Consider the following 20,745-nt stretch of genomic DNA (forward strand, 5'->3'; position numbering starts at 1 on the left):
AACGGGCCGGGCCTTTGATATATTTTCCCCTAAAAGAAGCCCATGAACATTTCTCAACTTGTTCATGAATGTAAAGAAATGATAAAATTTTGAATTTAAATTCATCAAATAATTGATGGATTGAGTGTGAGGATTCAAACCCTTGGCCTATATAAAATAATTCAGATACACATCACCAGACTAGTTGATTGAGCATCGATCTTATTCGAATGCTGAATAGTTCAAGTAAACTTTTATGCAAACCAAGGAATAAGTTGTGTTATATAGTTTTGGAGGATTAATTTTTTGCCTCATCTTCGCCAAATTTGTACATCCAACTATAGTCTTTGCATTGATTCCATAGCCAGGCATTAGATTATATATGATAATCCATCAACAGGATGGAGATTATCTATCTATCTATCTATCTATCTATCTATATATAGTTCTAAAAGATGACAATACTTGTATATACTGACGTCCAGCAAAATAATATAGGGTTCTCTACTCTTGAGGAGGAAAGCATTTGATATAGCATTTCATGGACTGCTTTGTAGTTCCTCATCATTCACTTTCATGGCAAATCCTAATCTTGTCTCCAGCTTCATCATTCACCACTTCTTCCTCTGTCTGTTCTTTCTCCACCCCGTTCATAGCCTTGTACAGTATGTATGGGATAGAACTACCGTGCCTTTTGGTAGAACAGCAGCAGCAGTTTGTACATTAAGAGAAGTTGTGTTGGATGAATCTAAGAACTTTGAATCTAATTTAAACTAACTATTATAATAATCTCTTAGTTTCGTATACTTGCAATGATTACCGAGTTTGTGAGCTTTTTCTCATGTTCTTTCTATTTATACATATTAGGAGCGAAGATTTCTTTTAATAAAATAATAAATTTTTTTTCGTACAGTTAAATAATTCCTAATATATATAGTAAAAAATTTATCTGGAAGGATTCTATAAAAATATTTTTGAAGTTAATAATATTATAAGAGTCTAATAGATTTATTATTATTATTATTATTATCTTGATTTGAGTATTTTAAATTAGAAATATCAAACAATGAAGTGAGTGCGATAGAAAGAGAACAAAAAGATGGAACAGTGCAAAGCTAAAAAAGCTGCAAGCGAAGATTAAAGGAAGATGAAGGGAGTCTCATCGTGTCTCATCACCGCGTTAACTACTCGACCTGCTTACTGCTTACGCTACCATGGCCTCATCATCACCATCATCATCATCATCCACGCAACACGTAATTATAGCGCGTGTCCTTTGCCTTCCCCCACAACCCCGGCGGCCAAAGCGCTGCTGCGCCAGCGGCGCGGCTCGCGGACTCGAGATTGAAGCAGGCCGACGGGGAGGGATCACGTCACCCTCGCCGACAAGGCTCGTGGTTGGCCCACGGCGCTTGCGTCTAGGCGGCGGCGCTTTTTTCCGGCGTCCCTTCTGAGATGACGTATTCTAATCCCCCTTCTTAATCGTGTCTAATTTTGGTCTGCTCTGAACGGTCTCGCACGGCCAATCCCTCCGAGGTGCGGCTCACGCGTCGTACCAAACTCTCATATACCCATTCATCATCGAATGAGGAACTTGGTGTGTAAACATGAATCAAGTCGACATTTTCTCGGCTTGGTGGATCTAATCCGTCATCCAGAAATGATGAATGACCTGAGGATTTGTCATCGTCACCACATTCCTTTTGCCATCTGCAGTCGCATCCAAACATCCACATCGCGAGTTGGTGGTCCTCAAATCCCCCAATCGATGCCGACCGGTCCAAAGAGCCGATCCCGCGGCGGTGTTGCCGATGCATGTGTCTGTATTGCTCGTTCAGGGTGGTCCACGCATGCACCACCACCCCAAACCCATCACCATCGTCGTCATCTACCACCTACAGTCCATATGCACCGGCGGGCGCGTGGGCGTGGGCGTGGGCGCGGCCCACGCCCTCCCAGTCTATGCTTCCATACTTGCATCTCGGCATCCTCTCTTATCTTGGATCAGAACTCTTCCTCAGAGAGGAGGAGTTCGTGATCTCCACGGCACTCTCAACCGCACACTTCTCACGTTCTGGATATCAGCTTCCTCCTCCCAATTAAGAACTCCAGCATACGTGCATGGAGATCGCTACAAAGGCATGAACTGTTGTTCACAGTGATCACTGGCTGCCGCTTGAGGAAATGGCTACACGACGTGACCATCCACCTGCGTTCCTCCAAGCAGAATCAAACAACCGTGTTTGACTTCTCAGAAGGAGTGCAAGCTTGTGCAATTAATGCGACCTCCAACACGCTTTTTGAGGCAACCACGCTTGTCATCTTTATGGAAGGAGCCAAATCTTCCTTCACATTCCACAGGAGAGGCAATGCCACATCTTATCCACCATTTAAATCGACTTCAAATTGTTTCTTGTCTTAAATCAAAGTTTTCCTCCCACTCACAATGGTTTAGTGGATCCTTGTTCCATATTAGGAAGAGAAAGCTTTCAACCTCCTAATCTTGGCTAATCCACTCCTATCTTGACCATATAACATGAATTCCTGCACGGGTGCAAAGTAGGAATGCCATTACCTATTAGAATAACAATTAAACGCTTGCTACTAAGAATTCAATCATCATCATACGAGAAAGTAGAAAATATATGTGGTGGGGTCACCGGAATCTACTGAGAATGTGATGATCATATTACACATTAAATCTCTTACATGGTTTTGATTACCATATGCAAGTATGAGATCTTAATTATGGCATGGTGAACATGATTGCTTCGCGAAAAGGACCTTTAAATGCCTCCATCGTGACACAAAGAACAGTGTCATTCTGCTAAACACTAATGTAATCTGCTAGTTAGAAATCTCTAACGATGCATCACGTCCACCAATGGCCGTAGTTGATTCTAATGGACTCGCATCATTGTCTTCTACGATAGGACCATTCATCCCTAGCAAAACCTATCTGCAAATATAATGAAACCAAAACGAAAAAGAGCAGCACTTTCGAAGTCATTGACCTTGCTGTGAACGACCATGATGAGGGGGAACATTTGCAGAGCTTGAGCAGACAAAATTATAGGGCTTGATGCCAAGAATAATGGGAACAGCTTTATGTTTGCAGCAGCTGGTGTTGGTACAGCAATGGAGTGCTCTCTCTCTCTCTCTCTTGCTACATATCCAGCTTTATCGACCCCTAAGATGATGATGATGATGATGGTGGTGGTGGGCAGGTTAGGGTTGATCTCTCAGGTGCAAATATCCATGAAATAATTGCCAAAGCTGGCATCCAAACCGAGAAAGAAAACCTAGAAAATTCCCTTAGTATATAGGCTCTCAATCATATGTGAACCGAGATGATTGGATCACCAAGAACACAGTAATCACTTGCGGCTGTCCCCCCTGAGAGTCTCTGATGAAGTCAAAAGCCAATAAGTTCCTCTTGTGGGGCTGTAGGTGTAAGTTGAGGACTATCAATTGCCAGATAAGCCTATGACGACATATCTTGGTATCTATATATGTATCCCTTTGGTACGCAACGTTCTGTGTTGTTGGATATTTCCTCGATCCCTTTCTCTTCTTTTTCCTCAAGACAAGGGAAAACAAAGGAAGAGGAGGGAAGTGGCGCTGTCAAGGTATGAATGAGCGTTTTAGTCAAGATTCCTGCACAATGTGGGGCTCCAATTACTGGAGAGGCGGAGATATCTTCTCCGTTCTTAACGATAGTGCTCAGGCCATTGCCATTGACACACATTATGTGCTATGATGGATGATCCCTCCGCTATCTGTTTGTGGACCTCGGACACCACAGTCTCTGTCCAATTCACACACAGAGAGAGAGAGAGAGTAAACTTTAGGTTATAGCCCTGAGAGTTATGACCAAAACAGTAGCAGCAGCAACGATCGAACAGATTGGTAGAGAGAGAGAGTAGGTTAGCTACTCAAAGCTCACAAACTATATTGTAATACGTAGATAGATATGGTTAATTGCCTGCCTCATGCACCCTTGTGTTTCATATCGAGGCTTCGGAATTGGTTACTGGGAAGAGTTGCATGCAACTTGGTCGGCCTACATTGCCTGCCTCATGCAGTAAAAAGATTGACCTGTCCGACCACTGTAGAGAAATTGAATTCCAAAAGAATCCTGGAACATGCTACGGAAGTTTTCAGATCATGTCCTTTCTCACGTCACTGGGTAAAGTGTAGTAGCAAGGTAAAAAGCCTGCTTGCAAACTCCCAAGCATCAACAGCGATGAGCAACCATGAGCTTTCTTAGGGTTGTCCAGTGGGAAGCGACTGGTTCGGTGTTCTTTGGTGTCAAAGTGAAGTTTAAGATGAACAGAAACTACTGAGAGGTCTTTGGGGAGTTCAAGAAGAAAAAGAAAAGGATGCAGGACAGAGAGAGAGAGAGAGAGAGAGAGTGACTGCAGTCCGCACATTCAAACACGGTCAAGCTCTCAGAGTATAAAGCTTTTGGGAATTGGGCTTTGTCGTATCATATGTTGTTGATAAGACGTAGAATATCTCTGTTTTCCTTTGGAGTGAATATTATTGTATATTTGTAAAAGCTTTTTCTCCATATTTGTTTGCGATATCGTATTGACCAAAATTAAATGGATCTTTAAATGATTATTTTTGACGTAATGAGAGGAAAAAAATGAAAGCACTAAAAATCTGATACGGTAATTTCAAATTTAGTGACAGTGATATACATGGGCACCGGCTATAGCAGGTCATGGAACCGGCAGCTGCAGGTGATCGTGTCTATTTACCGGCTCAGTCCTCTCCTCTCATCTCCTCTCCATGTTAAAAGAGAAGATCTCAGTCGCCTCCTTTTCGCATTTCTTCTCACCTCCATTACTCCTCCCGTTCGTTCTCATTTATTTCTCCCACCCCAAAATAATGCGCCCCGCCTAATTCAAGGAACTCTCTTCTCTCTCCGGTGAAGAGCGTCGTCCCCATGCCTCGCCAAATCATCGCCGATCTTAACCCTCCGCCGTTATCGCCAGTTGTTACGTAACTACCAACGATCGGGTTTTGTCGCGACGGGTTGCCGGTGTCTTGACCCGACCCGCTACGCGAAGGAGGTGAAGGCGGGAGCCTAAGGGCTTCGGCGGGCGTGATCGGCCGGTGATGGCGCCCCAGCTGAGGGCGGCGCTCGCTGGGCTCTGCCGCCGCCACGGGTGGTCCTACGGTGTGGTCTGGCGCGTCGACCACCGCAACCCACGGTAACTTTCTACGTCGCTTTGGCCTCTGTTCTGTTTCGTTCGTTGGAGTGTTGAATTCGGGATATTTTTGTGCTTCTTTTGTTGCTGTTTGGAGTCTCTTGAACTGACTTGTTTTGGCTGCGAGTTGCTCTGTGGCGCATGGCATCACTATGTTGCAAATCTATTAAGAGCTAAAAGTTGCTCTTTTGTTGCTTTGAGTGTATCCAACTTTTGTGTTCTCTTGTCGATCGTAAGTTTTCTTGGCATATATGAGTGTTGATTTAGTGATTGAATGTGATAAGAGGACATTCTTTATCCCCAAATACCTTTTCTTTTCTCTTTTCTCTTTTTACAGCACTCGAAAGATCATAGCTTTGTTTGTACTTTCCCTTCTATGCATAAGCATGTCCTTTTTGGGTTGCCAATGGAAATAATGTTGTGTCACTTCTTCGCTATTGATTTCTGCTACTCCATGACATGGGTTCCGGCAATTGTACTACCTTTGGATTTTTATGGGATGTTTAGTGTGCAGTGTAACATCTTGCTACTTCTTTCACTGATGCCAAACTCATTAGCAGATTACTGGTAGTGGAAGATAACTACTGGGAGGAGCAGGTCAGCATAGTCGTCGAGGACATGCTTAATCGGGTCCACGTGGTTGGAGAAGGGTATGAATGATGAACCGATATGCTGATCTGTTAACTGGATTACATTTTCCCCAGTTTTTATGATAATGTTTGTGTAGTGTGTAGTTTTAGCACAACTGCATGAACTGTTCCTCGTCACCCACATGACTTCAATTCCTATTAAGACTTTTGAAACAGCATAATTTCCCCCACTTTTAAGCTTTTTGCTAATAAGGTCTTTAATACTCACCTGAATGCCTCTGTCTAAGCATGCTTCTTTATACCTCATTATTTGTTGGAAGTGAGTTTGTTTGCGTACGATAGTTAGAATAATTCTCTAAATCATCCAGAGTGGGTGAATATTACCCACTGATTTTACTTTGAAGAACGAAGAACTGTACTTAACAGTAAAGCAGATGTTGCTTTGTTTTTAATCAATATCATAATCTGCATCTGTTTTGTAGGAGTATCGGAGGAAGTATTATAAGTGGGAGAGATGAATGGATCTACCACGATGCGTATGACACAAATTCCGACCCAATCGTCTCTGTCAACAATCCAGAAGCTCCCCTGGTACATGTTTATTTCTTTCTTCCTAGATACAAATTTTTTTGTCCTGTCTTAGTTATAATTGTTGTATTTTTGAGAAGAGAATGGTGGTTTCATTGGAGAATCTTTTGTTTCTGTAACACATGTAAATTTCCAAACTTTAAATAAGAAGGTACACAAGAACTTGAAATCATGCATGCCCCTTACATAATTCATAGCCTCAATGCAGTACATATTGTCCACAGAATGACAGAATCCATGAATTGGTCCCCACTCTTGCTTAATACTAACATCAATGCAGTACATATTGTTCTTATAATTTTTTTCCCTTTTTATAACTGGTGATTGTTTGCTTCCTATTGGTATATGGTGTTGAATATTTTTCTTGATTACTTTCTCAAATGTCAGGTTATTGTTGATTTGATGCATCAATTTTTGGCTGGAATCAAGGTATGTGGTAATTTACATATTATATGCTTGCTCGTTAACAATGGCCAACGCAACTACATTTTCGTTTTCTTTTTGGTATATTCATGAGATCATCTGTTTGCTGCTGCACAAGACATTGTACTGATGATTGTGTTCGATTCTGCAGACAATTGTGATTACATCTCTACAATTTTCTGGTGTAGTGCAGTTTGGTTCCACCAAGAAGGTTAGTATTTGGAGTTCCTATTTAGGAACTATGCCATTGAACAAAGTAAGCTTCATGAAAGTAAGTATGGCGTAGTGACTATAGAATGTCAATGAAGGAAGGTCAGTTTTTTTCAGAAATAAGTATGACAAAAATAAGGGTTGAACTTTGAGCTGAAGGAAATTAGGATATATATCACTATAATTTATATTAACAAATGTGTCTGTATAATTTTCTTTTATAGATGAAAGGAGACATGGTCTAAGTCATAGAGAAGAACAAATGTGTTTGAGTCTTATTAATCTATATCCAATGCTACATGTGTTGCTACACTGTTCTTCTATGAATATAATTGCCCTGAAGTGATTTTGACTTTGCATGACTCCAGAATTAACACTGGAAAATTTGAACAATAAGATCAATGTCTGATTATGATGCTAGAGCTCTGATATATAAGTTAACCAAGATACCTGAGTTTTCAACTCAAGAACACCAAACTCAAGCATCCACCAAATACTATGTTTGATTTTGCTATCTATCTATATTCTATGAGTGCTGGCTAAACTTTTCGATCAACTAATTTTGCTAATCTTGTATATATATGTACGTATATATGCATACTATATTAATTTGATAATTTGATAATGGAATTTTTAGTATGAACCATTAAGATATGTATAGTTTATTTGAATTCAGTCTAGAATATTTCCCTCTGCAATTTTTTTGTTGCTATTAGTTGATAAATGGTTCATCTTATGATATCATTCTCAAAATAGTTGATAAGTTGCTCGTTTTGTCTTGTACAAAATGTGTTTTTTTCCTCGCATATGCAACCAATTAAATTAGGCTCAATCTATATGATAAAACATTTCTTAGTGTTCCTTGAGTCTGATATAGATTTTGATCTGTTACCTACAGATTCCAGAAAGTTCAGAGTTCATTGATAAAGCTAAAGATTTATTTCAGCTGATAGGAAGCATGTCAGAGCCCTTTTTTCATGTTGATCCTCTTAAGGAAACTAAAATTCGTGATCAGCTTGAAGCATTTGCCTCTGCAGTTTCTGCTGGAGATGCTTATTGTGGTTTTGAGAACACCCAATCCTTTTATGGAAAATATAGAAATCAGATGACTGACATGGAATCTTTAGAAGGACCTTCTCAGTCCCCTGCTATTTCCCCAAGAAGATTCTCTCATCATTTCAGACCTCACTACAGCATGAATCCTTATGCATTTTCGAAGCCAATAACTTCAAGTTTTGCTGGTGCATCTATATATTTATACGACCAATTGCAGAAATCACCTTCCTGCAGCAGGACTTCGATATCCAATCCAACGATACAAGATGATGCTGTGAGTGATGAAGCTCATGGCCTGCTTTCACCAAGCACAAAGTCTCTGTCCAGTTTGGACTCTCATGAAAATACAGTTGCTACGTGTGTTAACCCAAATTCTTGTGCTAAGATTCCTAATCTGCCAATCATGGAGCAAGGACTGCTTTCTGGGACAGGTGTATCGGGATGTTCCAGCTCACCTCATACTAATTCATTTTTTTCTGCTCCTTGCAAGACTGCATTCCATCAACTATGTGCGGACTCCTCTTCATCATCTGAACACTATGGATTGCAAGATTCCATGACTGAAGGAAGGTTTTCAGTGGTCAGCAATGCTTGCCTTTCTGAGTCTGAGAAGCTGCCTTTGCTGCCACACAATCTATGTGGTGCCAAAATCATATGCAATGTTCCATCATTTGCTCCAGAACTTTTGGGTGCTTCTGTTGCTAATTTTCGAGACTCCACACCAGACAGTTCTTCCTTGCTTCATACTAAAGACGATTATTTGGTTCATCTAACTGATCAAAGACCGGAGCATGTTGGATATGATTTCACTGTACAGATGAATGAAAAACAGCTAGCTGCCAGTTCTGCATCACCTGATTTGGGTGGAAGTGATTCCATTATCTGCAATACGACTAGTAAAATTTCTAGGATACGAGTTGAGAGCTCATCGGGTGCAGTTATAGGAAGTCATAATCAGGAGAATTCTTTAATTGAACCTGGTAAATTACTTATGGATTATGACCTTTTTGATGCAATGGACTTGGATCTGAGTACAAACAACTTCCCGCATCAATGTTGGGATGACATCGTAATGCCAACAGGTGGTGGCAATTACAATTACTCAAATTTTAGTGTCAGTGTTTCAGATTGCCTCTCAGAAATGCAGATGGGCTCGACTGCAGGTCCTAGAAATGGCCTGCAGTCGGAGGCTGCTCTTGACCAATTGTTGAATACCATAGATGGTCAAACTATCAGTGAAGGTCCCAGACATGGTTGTCTTGCAAAAAGTGTCGATCCTATTGCTAATCCTGATACGGAGAATCAATTTTCCATGGTGACAAATGTTGGTAGTCCTTCAGTATACAACAGTCAGGTTCCTTCTGTGTGCCTTCCATCCATAAGTCAAACTCCCAATGTGTTATTGCCTCATTGTATATCGGACATAATTCATGGATCTGTGAAAGAAGCACTGCCAAAGTCCAACTTCAGTTTGTTGATCGATGATTGTTGCAGTATGAATAATGAGAGTTCTTTTCCCAATCAGCCCGAGGAAGCTGCAAAAGTAGTTAAGAAAAGGGCAAGGCCTGGTGAAAGTGCCCGACCGAGACCAAAAGATCGTCAGCAGATACAAGACCGTGTTAAAGAATTAAGGGAGATTGTGCCTAATGGTGCTAAGGTATGCCTCTCAAGTTTTGTTCTGGAATTCTTCTCAGGATATAATTGCTGTGATCTGTTTGGTGATTCTTATTTTTCATCAACGCTAACAGTGTAGCATCGATGCTTTACTGGATCGCACGATTAAACACATGCTCTTTCTTCAAAGCGTGATGAAGTATGCCGATAAACTCAAACAAGCTGAAGCGCCAAAGGTACGAAGGTTTTCTTTTTTTTATGGCTAAGTTTTTTTAGTTGCAGAATTGCTTATCCAAGTCATCATAAACAAATGGTGCTTTGTCATCCAATAGTCTCTCTTTTTATTTGCACCTACAGATGATTGTGGAGGAGAGTGGTGTTGTTTTAAAGGACAACACTAGCAGTGGCAGTTGTGATGGTGCAACCTGGGCATATGAAGTTGCAGGGCAGACCATGTTCTGTCCTATAATGGTCGAGGACCTCACACCCCCTGGCCAGATGCTAGTTGAGGTAAATTGCCACCCACAGTCAGTTTATTTCTGTTTTCATTATTGAGGAATCTGAAATATGTTTGTGTATCAGATGCTTTGTGAAGAACGTGGAATCTTTCTTGAGATAGCAGACATTATACGTGGATTGGGTTTGACGATCTTGAAGGGTGTGATGGAAATTCACGAGCGTAAAGTTTGGGCACGATTCTTGGTCGAGGTAGGAAGTACACAAATAACTTACTAATGTTTCTTGCGAAATCAATGTTTTCTTTTTCTTAAATTTTATCGTTCGACTGCAGGCAAACAGGGATGTGACCAGACTGGACATATTTTTGTCACTTGTTCAACTTCTGCAACACACTAGCAGTATTCAATATAGTGAGCAGGCAACCGAGGTTATTGAGAACGTAGCTCCAATGCTTAAAAATTGTCGGCAATGTCCAATCTCTGTTCCGAGTAGCGAAATCTGACAGATTGCAGTGGCTTAACACATGGACTTGAGCTCCAAATGCCAAGATCAAAAACTTATCGACAGGATTGCACATTATCTATCTTTACATTTAAATATGGTCAACCTCGATGAGGAAGCTCGAGTATGTCTTGCAGCATATATGTGAAGAAATCTGTCAATGCATTAATTAGACTGGTGAGATTCCTAAGTTCATGTAGCTGTTATTTCCTCGAAGAGGATGGATAGTAGTAGGTAAGTAAGCCAAGGAAGTGAACTTGGTTCATGTATTCAGCTGCTCACTCGAAGGATGTTTAGGAACGTCGTCGATATAAATTCCTTTGTATATATAGCCTTTGACATTGTGGCTTTTAGTTAACCTGTGTATCATGGAATTTGATGCTGTAGATCTAATTAATTTTTAGTGGAACCATTCTTGACCGATCTTAAGTTGGTCGATCATGCATGTAGCCAACCGGCCATGGTGGATTGGACAACATTACACATGTTTGCTGGGACAACCTCCACTGCAGTCTTACAAGCACAGACTGATCTGATACCCCACAAAAAAGAATCAAAATGAAAATGTCAATCTGATCTTATTCCATTCCTCTTGTCAGATCTGAATCTGCCATTCATGACATCACTTCCCTCATTTCGCAAATATGAGGAGTAGGATCAATAAAGTTACATTTTCAATGCATACATTCATCTGTGGAGGTTGGATAAATAAGCACAAAGTTGAATAATCGGATTAGGACAAACAAATGTTCCAATTGTACACCTTCACATCTAGCTCGGAAGACTCCCCGAGTGCTTGCTTAAGCTGCTGGGCACGTGACGCATCCTTGGCGAGAAGCAAGGCGAAGCCACCACCTCCGGCGCCGACCAACTTATAGCCGCAGCAGTAGGCCTCAGCAAAAGCAAAAAGCTTATCTACAAATTCGTTACTGCAGAAAGGATCCAATTCCTGGTGTAGTCGCCAAGCCTCCAGCATTATGTAGCCCAGCTCATCGATATCACCATTCATCAGAGCTTCCCTCCCGTGCTTTGCCAATGCAGCAAGGCGCTTGATACTTTCTATTAGGAGGTTATCTCGGCGCAGATATCTTGTTACTACCTTCTGTAGGACTTGATTAGCGAGTCGCACCTGCGCATTTGTTAGATATCAATAAAGACATAAGAACTCAAGAGAGATGCTAAAATAGAAATCACACGGGACATACTTGACCAGTAAACACCACCAGCAGACGCTGTTCTAACTCCGACACCAACTGAGGCGAGGCTACTAGAGGAATAACTTGCAACAGTAATGGCTGTCCTGGAAAGCTGTAGGTGCACTTAATCCCAGGATACAAGCCTCCAATTTGATCCTGCCACCCACCGCCTGTACCCATAACTTGTTCCAGCACCAAAACAGTTCTAGCAACACTTTCATTACTTTCATCTTCTTCCATGAGACGAAGCAACCCCTTAACAACAGCTGCAGCCAGTATGCTAGAAGTTCCCAGGCCGCTTCCACGAGGAACTTTTGCCCATGTCTCAATCTGTAGGCCTGAATTGACCAATACTTTGTGACGAAAAATTCCAGTCACGAGGAGTGCAGATTTTACAAGTCGAAATGGATCATCTTTATCAAAAGGTGTAGAAATGGAGGCAGGATCTTCAATATAGACATGATTTTCAGCATCATCAACAATCAAGACCCCAGAACTTTTTGTTGTTTCTATAACAGCTCCAATCGGAAGGGATCCCCCCAGATTTATTGCCATATTCAGAACACAACCTTGGCGTTCCAAGCTCCAAGGTGGTGTATCACTCCATCCACCCACAAAGTCAACACGAACTGGCAATTGTACACTTGCTCTTTTGGGGCAGAAACTAATATCTTCAAGATCCTTTGTTAGTTTTGATGTAGTATTAGTTCCACATTTGGAGTCAAAAGAATCACCTAAGAGCATATATTGGGGTAAGTTGACATAACCTCAACAATAAGAGGAATATAAAATAAACATAGGTATCACCGTCTTATAGACAAAACAATTAGCAATTCAGTCTCAGACAATAACTCAAACACATGCTAGCGCCAGGATTATGAGGGTGTATATGGAAAGAATTAAAAGGCAAAAGCATAACATAAAAGGCATATGGGATGATACTTTTATTATAAGTGAAAATACAAAAACATTACATATGATTACAATCACCAAGTGTATGTAAAAATATTCTAACTATGACATCATATGCAAAATCAAAAATACAAACTCATTCTTATTCAAAGAAATCATATGCAAATATTATAAATAAAAATGTCTAAAACCAAATGAAGACAGAAAAAGCAACTCATCATAAAATGTCTTTCGAGTCACAGGCCAAGTTGGAAATTTTCAATATAAGTAACAGATATAGGAAGGACAAAGGACACGATCATGCTTACTATTAAGACCATACTTTATTAAAATGCCACAGTCTAGGTAATAAGAACTTCAGTAGAAACACATGTTAAGTAGGAATTATAGAATAAAACAATTGACATTTGCACCTTCAATTCCATATTTTACTGCTGATGCAGTTTCACTAGCAACTGCAGTCCAAACTTTTTGCTCCAATATACGAGCATTTGATTCATCTTCACAAGCCCTAAGAAGATCAACTTGCACCTGGTATGCTCTGCTTTGAGGAAGAACACCATGGTTCTGATCTTCAAGAATAGGACAGAGTGTAAGAAAATCCTTACATATTTCCACTCCCATGGTACCTTTTTGTAAAATTTCTTCACATAACTGAGACAAGTTGCGCCCAAGCAAACCACAGGTAAGGCAAGCTTTAGCAATTCCAGCTGCAAGGTCTGCTTGATGCTTATTGGACTCCATGCAAAGCTGTGGAAAATCTATAGACCGATGCAAGTCCTCCAAACTGATGCGATGTGAATTTCTCCATAGAAAAAGCATTTCTTGACAGTTGTAAATAGTTGAGCCAGTAAGCCACATGCTTAACTTGAGCATTTCAGATGAAGAAACTATGGGAAATAGTTTTGCAGTCCACAAGCATTTCTCTTGGCCAGCCAAGGAACTCCATAAGTCACTTTCTTGAATTTGTAGGTAATGCAAGATCTTTTTCCATGGTTTTCCACAAAAAGTTCCACCGTTTTCAACAGAAATTTTTGGGTTATCATGAAGCCCACAATAGACAATGATTCTTCCTAAAGATTCTGCCAAGGGAACTTCCCACAGACAGTGACGATCAGGCAAAACGAATCGGGCTGAATTGTCAATTTGTTCATATTTGTTTAAGCTCGCTATACTCACTCCAACAACAATGGATTGTGAACCGATCTGTATTCGACCAGAAAGTGACGAGTTATAAACCAAACAATCTTCTCCAACTGAAACACCAGGTGCAATTTTGCTGGAAAGAATAACAGCAGATGCAGCAATGTCACAAGAAGTAGTTTCTGGCATAGAACACAAGTGCCTTCGGCCTACTAGTGCTGAATTTGAACCACCTAAGTGATCGAGAACCTCAATTGATGTACCAAAGTGCAAGAAGGACAATCCAACTGCAAATAGGACCATAATACTACAAATGCATAAATAAGACATCTGACAGAAATACATGCTGCAGTTGATTCCAGTTTAGAAACAATAAACAAAAAACAAAAGTTAATAGCAAAAACAGGCGACAAAATCAGAAAGATGTACATGATACAAGGAATGAATGTTACATGAAATGCAGGCAGGAGCTACTCGTGCTAGATATATAAGTACACCTAGATAACATTACTTTCAGAAGTATAGCAATTTAGGCATCTCAATGATTTTATATATTTAGATATGAAAGATACAATGGAAGAGATGATTTAACCAGAGAGCTGAAAAACTATGAACGATTTTTTTCCATGCAGTTACTATAACACGTGAATAGAGTGAGTATTTTAGGATATTAAAATGGGAAAGAACTGAAGTAACCTATAAGTCCATGATATTTAAAGAAAAGGATGATCTTTGGGCTCCAATTTTGAATCAAGGTCCATCATTTCCATAATTTCCAGTGACTATTTCTACTTGTCCAAATTACACAAGTCTGCTCCACATTCTCCGACAATGTCAAACGCTACAGATTCATCTTTTAGAGGGATACTTACTGTCTGAGTTATGTGAAGCAGTGAAAAATAATAGAATTGGTTTAGAAGCAATGTTATCAAATGCAACAAATTGATCATTTGGAAAGACAGTACTGCAGTTATTGTGGACTAATGTATGTAAAATAGTGCAGTTAAGACATACTTTTCAAATTATAAAAGGAACAGTTAAGAAACATACACTGATTTCAATATATCATTAGTAATATGAGCAATCACAGAAAAAAAAGAGAAAGAAATATTGTTAAACTCAACAGAAAGGTATCTGAAACTAACTATATGAATCTGACAAAATGACTAGAAAGACATACAGGCACAAAAGCTGAACATCTTCTGATTTCCCAACGCATTGATAAGTTCTTCACCTAAAGGACGTGACCGCAACCATTCATGTTTTGCTGGTACCCATGCTGATACCAGATCTTCATATAAACTCATCTGCACTAGTTATGAAATGAATTAGCTCATTGGAATTTGGAAAGCTTACAGAACTGTGTAGAAGCCACAAAACTAATCATGATATGATGCTTTAAATTCATCTTTGAGAACAAAAAAAATCATTGCAGCAAAGACAGGATAATATGGTGGGTAACTGACTACCCTAGTTAATAATGTCAGGTCCTACACATGTAGTGCAGCATCACGATAGTGGTTATACATTAATGAGGCTGGAATATACAGCATATCATTAAAAGAAGGGAGATAGCAACCAAGACCAAGTAACAGATAAAACATGAAAGAAAAGATGTTAAAGAAAGTACAAAACAATATTAAAGAAAGAAATAGGAAGAAAAAAAAACAAGGAGTGAGATATATAAAGTGCCTAGCTACCCAAAAAACCATCTCATATCATAGATTTCTCTTGTACACAAATTTCTGTGCTTGTAAGTACGCCAAAGGTGCATTCTTTCTAAACAACCTTGGACCCTATGAGAGAAAGGAGAAAAATGGCAGACCATTCAGCATGTCTTTCCTGATTAGTTTCAACTACAATTATTTTCTATGAGAAAATTCTGATTAGGACTCTTTTAACGGAATGAGACAGTTGTCAGTCCCTCACTTATTTCCCTCCCAAAGACAAAAGACAACCTCTTCCATGTAAAGTAAGTCCGCAAATTTAAGCCCTTTAAGGACTCAGTTTGCTCCAAGGTAGAGACCCAGCTCACTTCAATTTTCTAATTAACAGTCCTAGCCAATTTCAAGCTTAACTAAATGAGGCCAATTACAATAGAGATTAATATTGACTAAAAAAAGTCTGGCTACATAGTTCTGGCCCTCTTTAAATGGAACAAAAATATTGACAAACAAAACAAGCTGGAAAAAAAAATCTAGTGTCACTAATATCTAACTATAATCAAGACTCAGGACACGTACTTCCCAGGACTAAAACTAAATTCCATGATATGAACTGGCATGCATCAAATACCAGAGAGGCACTTAAGCTGGATAGGATAGTATCATTAAATAAATTCCGCAGCTGTACAAATTGTGACAATTTATGAAGCTTTTTCTTTTGGTAAGTCCATATGCACATCGAACTTGGAAATTGGAATTGCAAATAACCTGGTCTTCTTCCATCTTTTTTTAGCTATAGACAGTCATACAAACAATCGCTTATAAGGCTCCACTTGTGCTTTCTATGTCATGCTCACTTTAGTGCTATAAGCATATAGAACAATTAGTTTGGAAGAAAGATTTTATTAAATGCATAACAGTAAAGAAATTTACCAGATTAACTTGTTAAGAACCAAAACACTAATCTTATTTATCACATACATTCACTTAAAAAAAGAGGTAAATCATACTAAAAATTGCAGTAATGAAATATCAACTTGTTAGTTACCAAACAAAAGATAGAAACCCAATTGAACTTTTGTTGCTTGCCTCTTTTCTGGAATCCACAAGCTTGGATATCATGGTTTGGCTTGAAGAGCAGGCAAGCTTAACAAGTTCAGCCCATGCCTTCCCTCTCACTGCTATTATTCCAGTATCTAGTAGTGTCCTACCATCATGTAGTATGGCATGGCCCTCAGTGAGCTCTGTCAAGGTTGGCTTCTGCAAAAGATTTTCAACCAAGCAGATGGAGTAATCATCATTCGTAATGCCAACACTTGAAGCCACAACAACACCATGATTAGCAGCAATATCCAGGGTTATTGGGACTGTAATGATGCAGCCTGAATCATCAGGCAGAATCATGGTTGAGGCATCAAAACAAGGGAGAACATCTCCGGTCATTATAAGAATCCCACCTGTCGAGAAAATTGTATGCTCCAAATTAAATTAGAGGCTAAGAAATGTTCTCGAGTCCCACTAAGCAACTTTAAGATAGCACAAATTATAACATCTTGTTCATGTAAGGCAATTACAACTCTCAATGAACTGTCCCAAAAGAAGCCTACCACTCACATTGTAGCAAAGTTGCCTAGAGCAGATGACTTGGCTTCTCACTTGCCAAGAGGTATGAGATACTGGAACTATGAGTATAAAGAAGCAAATACTAGAATGTTGAAATTCCAAAATTAGCAAAATCAGAAAAAAGTAGGACTTGATAGAAAAGTGGTCAATCACCAAAATAAGAATATTCACAAATAGTATGAAAACTAATCTCTAAATGCATTGCTAGCAATTCAGTCTTTTGGTTGTTCATGGGAACTATGCTATTTCTTGGCATAGATGTGCATTCAGATAAATAAAGGGTACTGGGTAAAGTAACACTCTATGTTGAAACAGATTTAATGTCTTCTTCCTATGTCATCCTGCATCCCAAAGAACAACAAAATGTTTATCAATTGATCTGCACCTAAAAAGTGGCACCTGGTATCCATTTTGTAATGACAAGCAGTTTAGCATCCTTCTATGGTACTCAAGATTGTAATGGGTCCAAATGAGTAGTTCTTCACAGATAAGTATATGTGTCTGTCATCATGCTTTGATGCGATGATATAAAAGATATATGTAAATCCTAAATATATTAACACGAACACTCTTAAGGTGTCAATCAAAAATGCAATTCTCATACAACAAGCACACAATTTATAAGAGGATTAAGAGCACTGATCCATCTAGACATCTCAAAGTTACAAATAAATCACATTTTTGGCAAATTCTGATAAGATACAACTGAAAAGTATCAGTAGCACCTGAATTTCGTTGACCGCTATCATAGTCCATTTTCAATTTAATGCAAAAGGATAACCAGAATAGTGACATTTATTGTTTTATTTTGGATAAAAAAGAATAATGACCTTTATTCTTAAAAGCTTGCCTTGCACTAGAGGAAATTGCAAGTATATGATCAAAAAGCAATGGAACAGGGCCATCAGGATTGTCTGCAGCCAAATATGGTAGTGGTAGGAACACTTTTCCCATTGGGTTTGCCCATGGGACCCTCTTAGAATCACCTCCAGCATGAAGCAATAGTATGTGCCTTGTGGCCATATACTTTACAATTGATGAGAATGAAGTATCATCATTGGACCATCCATTTGATGAAGACAGTAAACTATCTTCCTTGTCATCGCTTACCTGTAAAATGCCACAAAACATGCATCTGAGGGAGAGTAGCAATGTATGACAACCAAATGAAATTATCTATGTAATTTAATCTAATTACAGAATAAAGAAACGTAAATTCTTGTTCAGTGTTCAACAATAATTATGAAAGCATGCAACAAATCAACAAATTTAGTTTGATTTATGGTGGGAAGTAAGAATATTTCACAAGATTAAACAGCAGGATAGCAAGATATTAAACTGAGACTAAAACCATTGCCAACCACATTTTTTACTAACAGAATATTCCGACATAGTAGAAACATCTATGTGAAGGTGACCCTTGGCATTACAATGAGGTTGCTCATTTTCAACCTTGGTGACTAGGGTTCAAGTCACAAAAGTTTAGCTTCTCTGCTTGCACAGGGGTAAGATTGTGTACAACTTAATACCTAGTAATTCCTTTTTTCTAACCATAATTAATAAAAAATCTTTCAGATGAAAACTGGTAGTCCACCCAAATCAAACCACATACTAAAATATAATTGAACTTGGTAGTCTCTCCTTTATATATCTCTTCTCAATGTTGCTTTGATCTAAGTATGGGGTGAGACTTAATGACACCTAAGAAATTCTACATTGAACCTTAAAGATTTAAATCTTTACATGATCTGGAAAATTAACAGACTATTCCTAACTAGACATCATTAAACCTGACAAAAGCTCTTTTCAGATCTAGCTACGAATTTCCCCTTAGGCTTGTCACAAGGTTAAATTCACAAATGTTAAGATCATGATCGATTAGTTCAGTTCTGTCTAAACCAAGAATAGGTCATCTTCATATAACAACTTATTCTCCGTTTTGTACCTTTAAGATTTGACGTAATGATGGTGTAAACCAAAATGTTAGCACAAAGCAAGTTGGTACAGTGAAGTATTGATGGACAGTGAATACTGTCGCCATTAACAATGTTACTCTTGTCACAATGAACATGATGATGAAGTTTATACTTCCTATTGGAACTCCAAAGGCGTTGATAGAGAGGTAATGGCAGCCAATCAAGGAAGGAGAAGTACCCTCCTGCTAGTGACTTGGGAGGTTTCTAACAAAGTCATCCTGATTTGCAGCCGAGCACCAAAAAGTAAGCCTTAATGACAAAAAATTTCCATTTCCCAATGAACCTAAACTCCAAAAATCTCATGATAGCCTAAGATTAGGATAGTAATCAGTTTCTACTATTATGCATGCCCTCTCTGTGACTTGACAAGTTCAAAGGAAAAAAAGAAAGTTGTAGGCACTAATCACGGGTATGTTGTCGTTCAAATGCATCGACGATCATGTAAAAGAGGAGACAGAAACAGAGGGTGGCGGGCATTACCTCGAGGGACGCGTGGCCGATGCGGAGAAGGTGACGGGCAAGGGCATAGATGGCGTGGAGGGTGGCGGCGCCGGATCCGATGCGTGCAGCATCGGGGTCGGGGACGGCGAGGGTGACGGTGGAGGGGGCGATGCGGCCGAATCGCTTGGCCCGGCGAAGCTGCCACTCGTAGAGCGCGGCCTGCTCGGGGCTGGCGGCGGTGAGGACGACGGCGTCCCAGGTGGGGACGCGCGACGGGTCCCGCACCGACAGGCGGAGGCGGTACCAGCACTTGCGGAGCACGGCGGTGATGTCGTCGGTTGCGCGGGCGCTCCTCCCGCGTCCCCTCCTCCGATCGCCCTTATTGTTCTCCATCGACTCCCTCCCTTCCCCTGAGACCACGATTGCTGCTGAGCTGAGTGGAGAGATCCAAATGGAAGCAGGAACGCATAGATCGTCGCTGTCCTGACGAAGAAACGATAACCCCACCCGCAATTGGCGAAGAAGGCGAAGCCGAATGCGTAGGATCCGCTCCAATTTTGTTCCATATAAAAACCCAATCCCCCCTCCCCTCTCTCTCTCTCTCTCTCTCTCTCTCTCTCTATATATATATATATATATATATATATATATCTTTTACTAAATATGTATACTAATTATCATGGTACGTAATTTCAAATAGTATCTTTCTTTACGTATCGATTTGACAGTATATCGGTACTGAACCACTAACGTCCTATCATATTATAGTAAATAGAAAGAAATATTTAAAATTAGATCGATACATCCTAATGTATCATTCGATATACGATACCATATTGTACCGAGCCAATCTCGAAACACCGATATAATACGATATTACGTACCTTGCTAATTATCAATCTTACCAAACTAAACCGGATGTTTGGTTTTTGTTGACACCCTACCGTTTTTATATTTAATATTAATTTATATTTTAAGTATAAATATAAAGATTTATTATAAAAATGTAAAGTAATAATAAATTTATTTCACCTCCCTCTTTCCATAAGTACAGTATGGCAAGATGTGGCACTGTCATTAAAAAGAAATGTTCAGTAGCGTGCGTGACAGATTCTAATTCCAATTCGATCCCTGTGTAGCCTATGAATCAA

General features: G+C 39.6%; 2 protein-coding genes across 3 annotated transcripts; one reads left to right on the plus strand and one right to left on the minus strand.

The window, feature by feature from the left end:
- The first annotated feature begins 4,769 nt into the window (after nt 1-4,769).
- On the plus strand, nt 4,770-11,068 carry LOC135627753 (transcription factor LHW-like). The gene is made up of 10 exons (XM_065133988.1): nt 4,770-5,201; nt 5,759-5,848; nt 6,271-6,379; nt 6,764-6,805; nt 6,951-7,010; nt 7,908-9,722; nt 9,814-9,915; nt 10,037-10,189; nt 10,262-10,387; nt 10,470-11,068. Exons 1-10 carry the CDS (start codon nt 5,107-5,109, stop codon nt 10,638-10,640), a joined length of 2,763 nt encoding a protein of 920 aa, XP_064990060.1. The 5' UTR covers nt 4,770-5,106; the 3' UTR covers nt 10,641-11,068.
- A 124-nt stretch (nt 11,069-11,192) lies between these two features.
- Nucleotides 11,193-20,184, minus strand: LOC135627752 (bifunctional fucokinase/fucose pyrophosphorylase-like). Of its 2 annotated transcripts, none has more exons than XM_065133986.1 (7): nt 19,634-20,184; nt 18,008-18,287; nt 16,644-17,011; nt 15,071-15,197; nt 13,161-14,177; nt 11,845-12,569; nt 11,193-11,768 (listed from the first exon to the last, which is right to left on the minus strand). In XM_065133986.1, the coding sequence occupies exons 1-7, from the start codon at nt 19,985-19,987 to the stop codon at nt 11,373-11,375; spliced, it is 3,267 nt and encodes a 1,088-aa protein (XP_064990058.1). In that variant the 5' UTR covers nt 19,988-20,184; the 3' UTR covers nt 11,193-11,372. The 2 variants fall into 2 exon arrangements, with proteins under 2 accessions (XP_064990058.1, XP_064990059.1); XM_065133987.1 differs by having other exon boundaries at nt 11,596-11,749.
- Nucleotides 20,185-20,745: the final 561 nt, after the last annotated feature.

The sequence above is a fragment of the Musa acuminata genome, chromosome BXJ2-11, assembly GCF_036884655.1.
Source record: "Musa acuminata AAA Group cultivar baxijiao chromosome BXJ2-11, Cavendish_Baxijiao_AAA, whole genome shotgun sequence".
In the NCBI taxonomy this organism is placed as follows: domain Eukaryota; kingdom Viridiplantae; phylum Streptophyta; class Magnoliopsida; order Zingiberales; family Musaceae; genus Musa; species Musa acuminata.

What these genes read in the sequence shown, in the direction of transcription:
- LOC135627753 (XM_065133988.1), top strand. Translation starts at nt 5,107, where the DNA reads ATGGCGCCCCAGCTGAGGGCGGCGCTCGCTGGGCTCTGCCGCCGCCAC. An exon ending in AATTTTTGGCTGGAATCAAG is followed by an intron (nt 6,806 to 6,950) that starts GTATGTGGTAAT and finishes TCGATTCTGCAG; the next exon opens with ACAATTGTGATTACATCTCT. An exon ending in AACAAGCTGAAGCGCCAAAG is followed by an intron (nt 9,916 to 10,036) that starts GTACGAAGGTTT and finishes TTGCACCTACAG; the next exon opens with ATGATTGTGGAGGAGAGTGG.
- LOC135627752 (XM_065133986.1), bottom strand. Translation starts at nt 19,987, where the DNA reads ATGGAGAACAATAAGGGCGATCGGAGGAGGGGACGCGGGAGGAGCGCC. An exon ending in GATGTTCAGCTTTTGTGCCT is followed by an intron (nt 14,178 to 15,070) that starts GTATGTCTTTCT and finishes TCCTATTTGCAG; the next exon opens with TTGGATTGTCCTTCTTGCAC. An exon ending in TGGTGGTGTTTACTGGTCAA is followed by an intron (nt 11,769 to 11,844) that starts GTATGTCCCGTG and finishes ACAAATGCGCAG; the next exon opens with GTGCGACTCGCTAATCAAGT.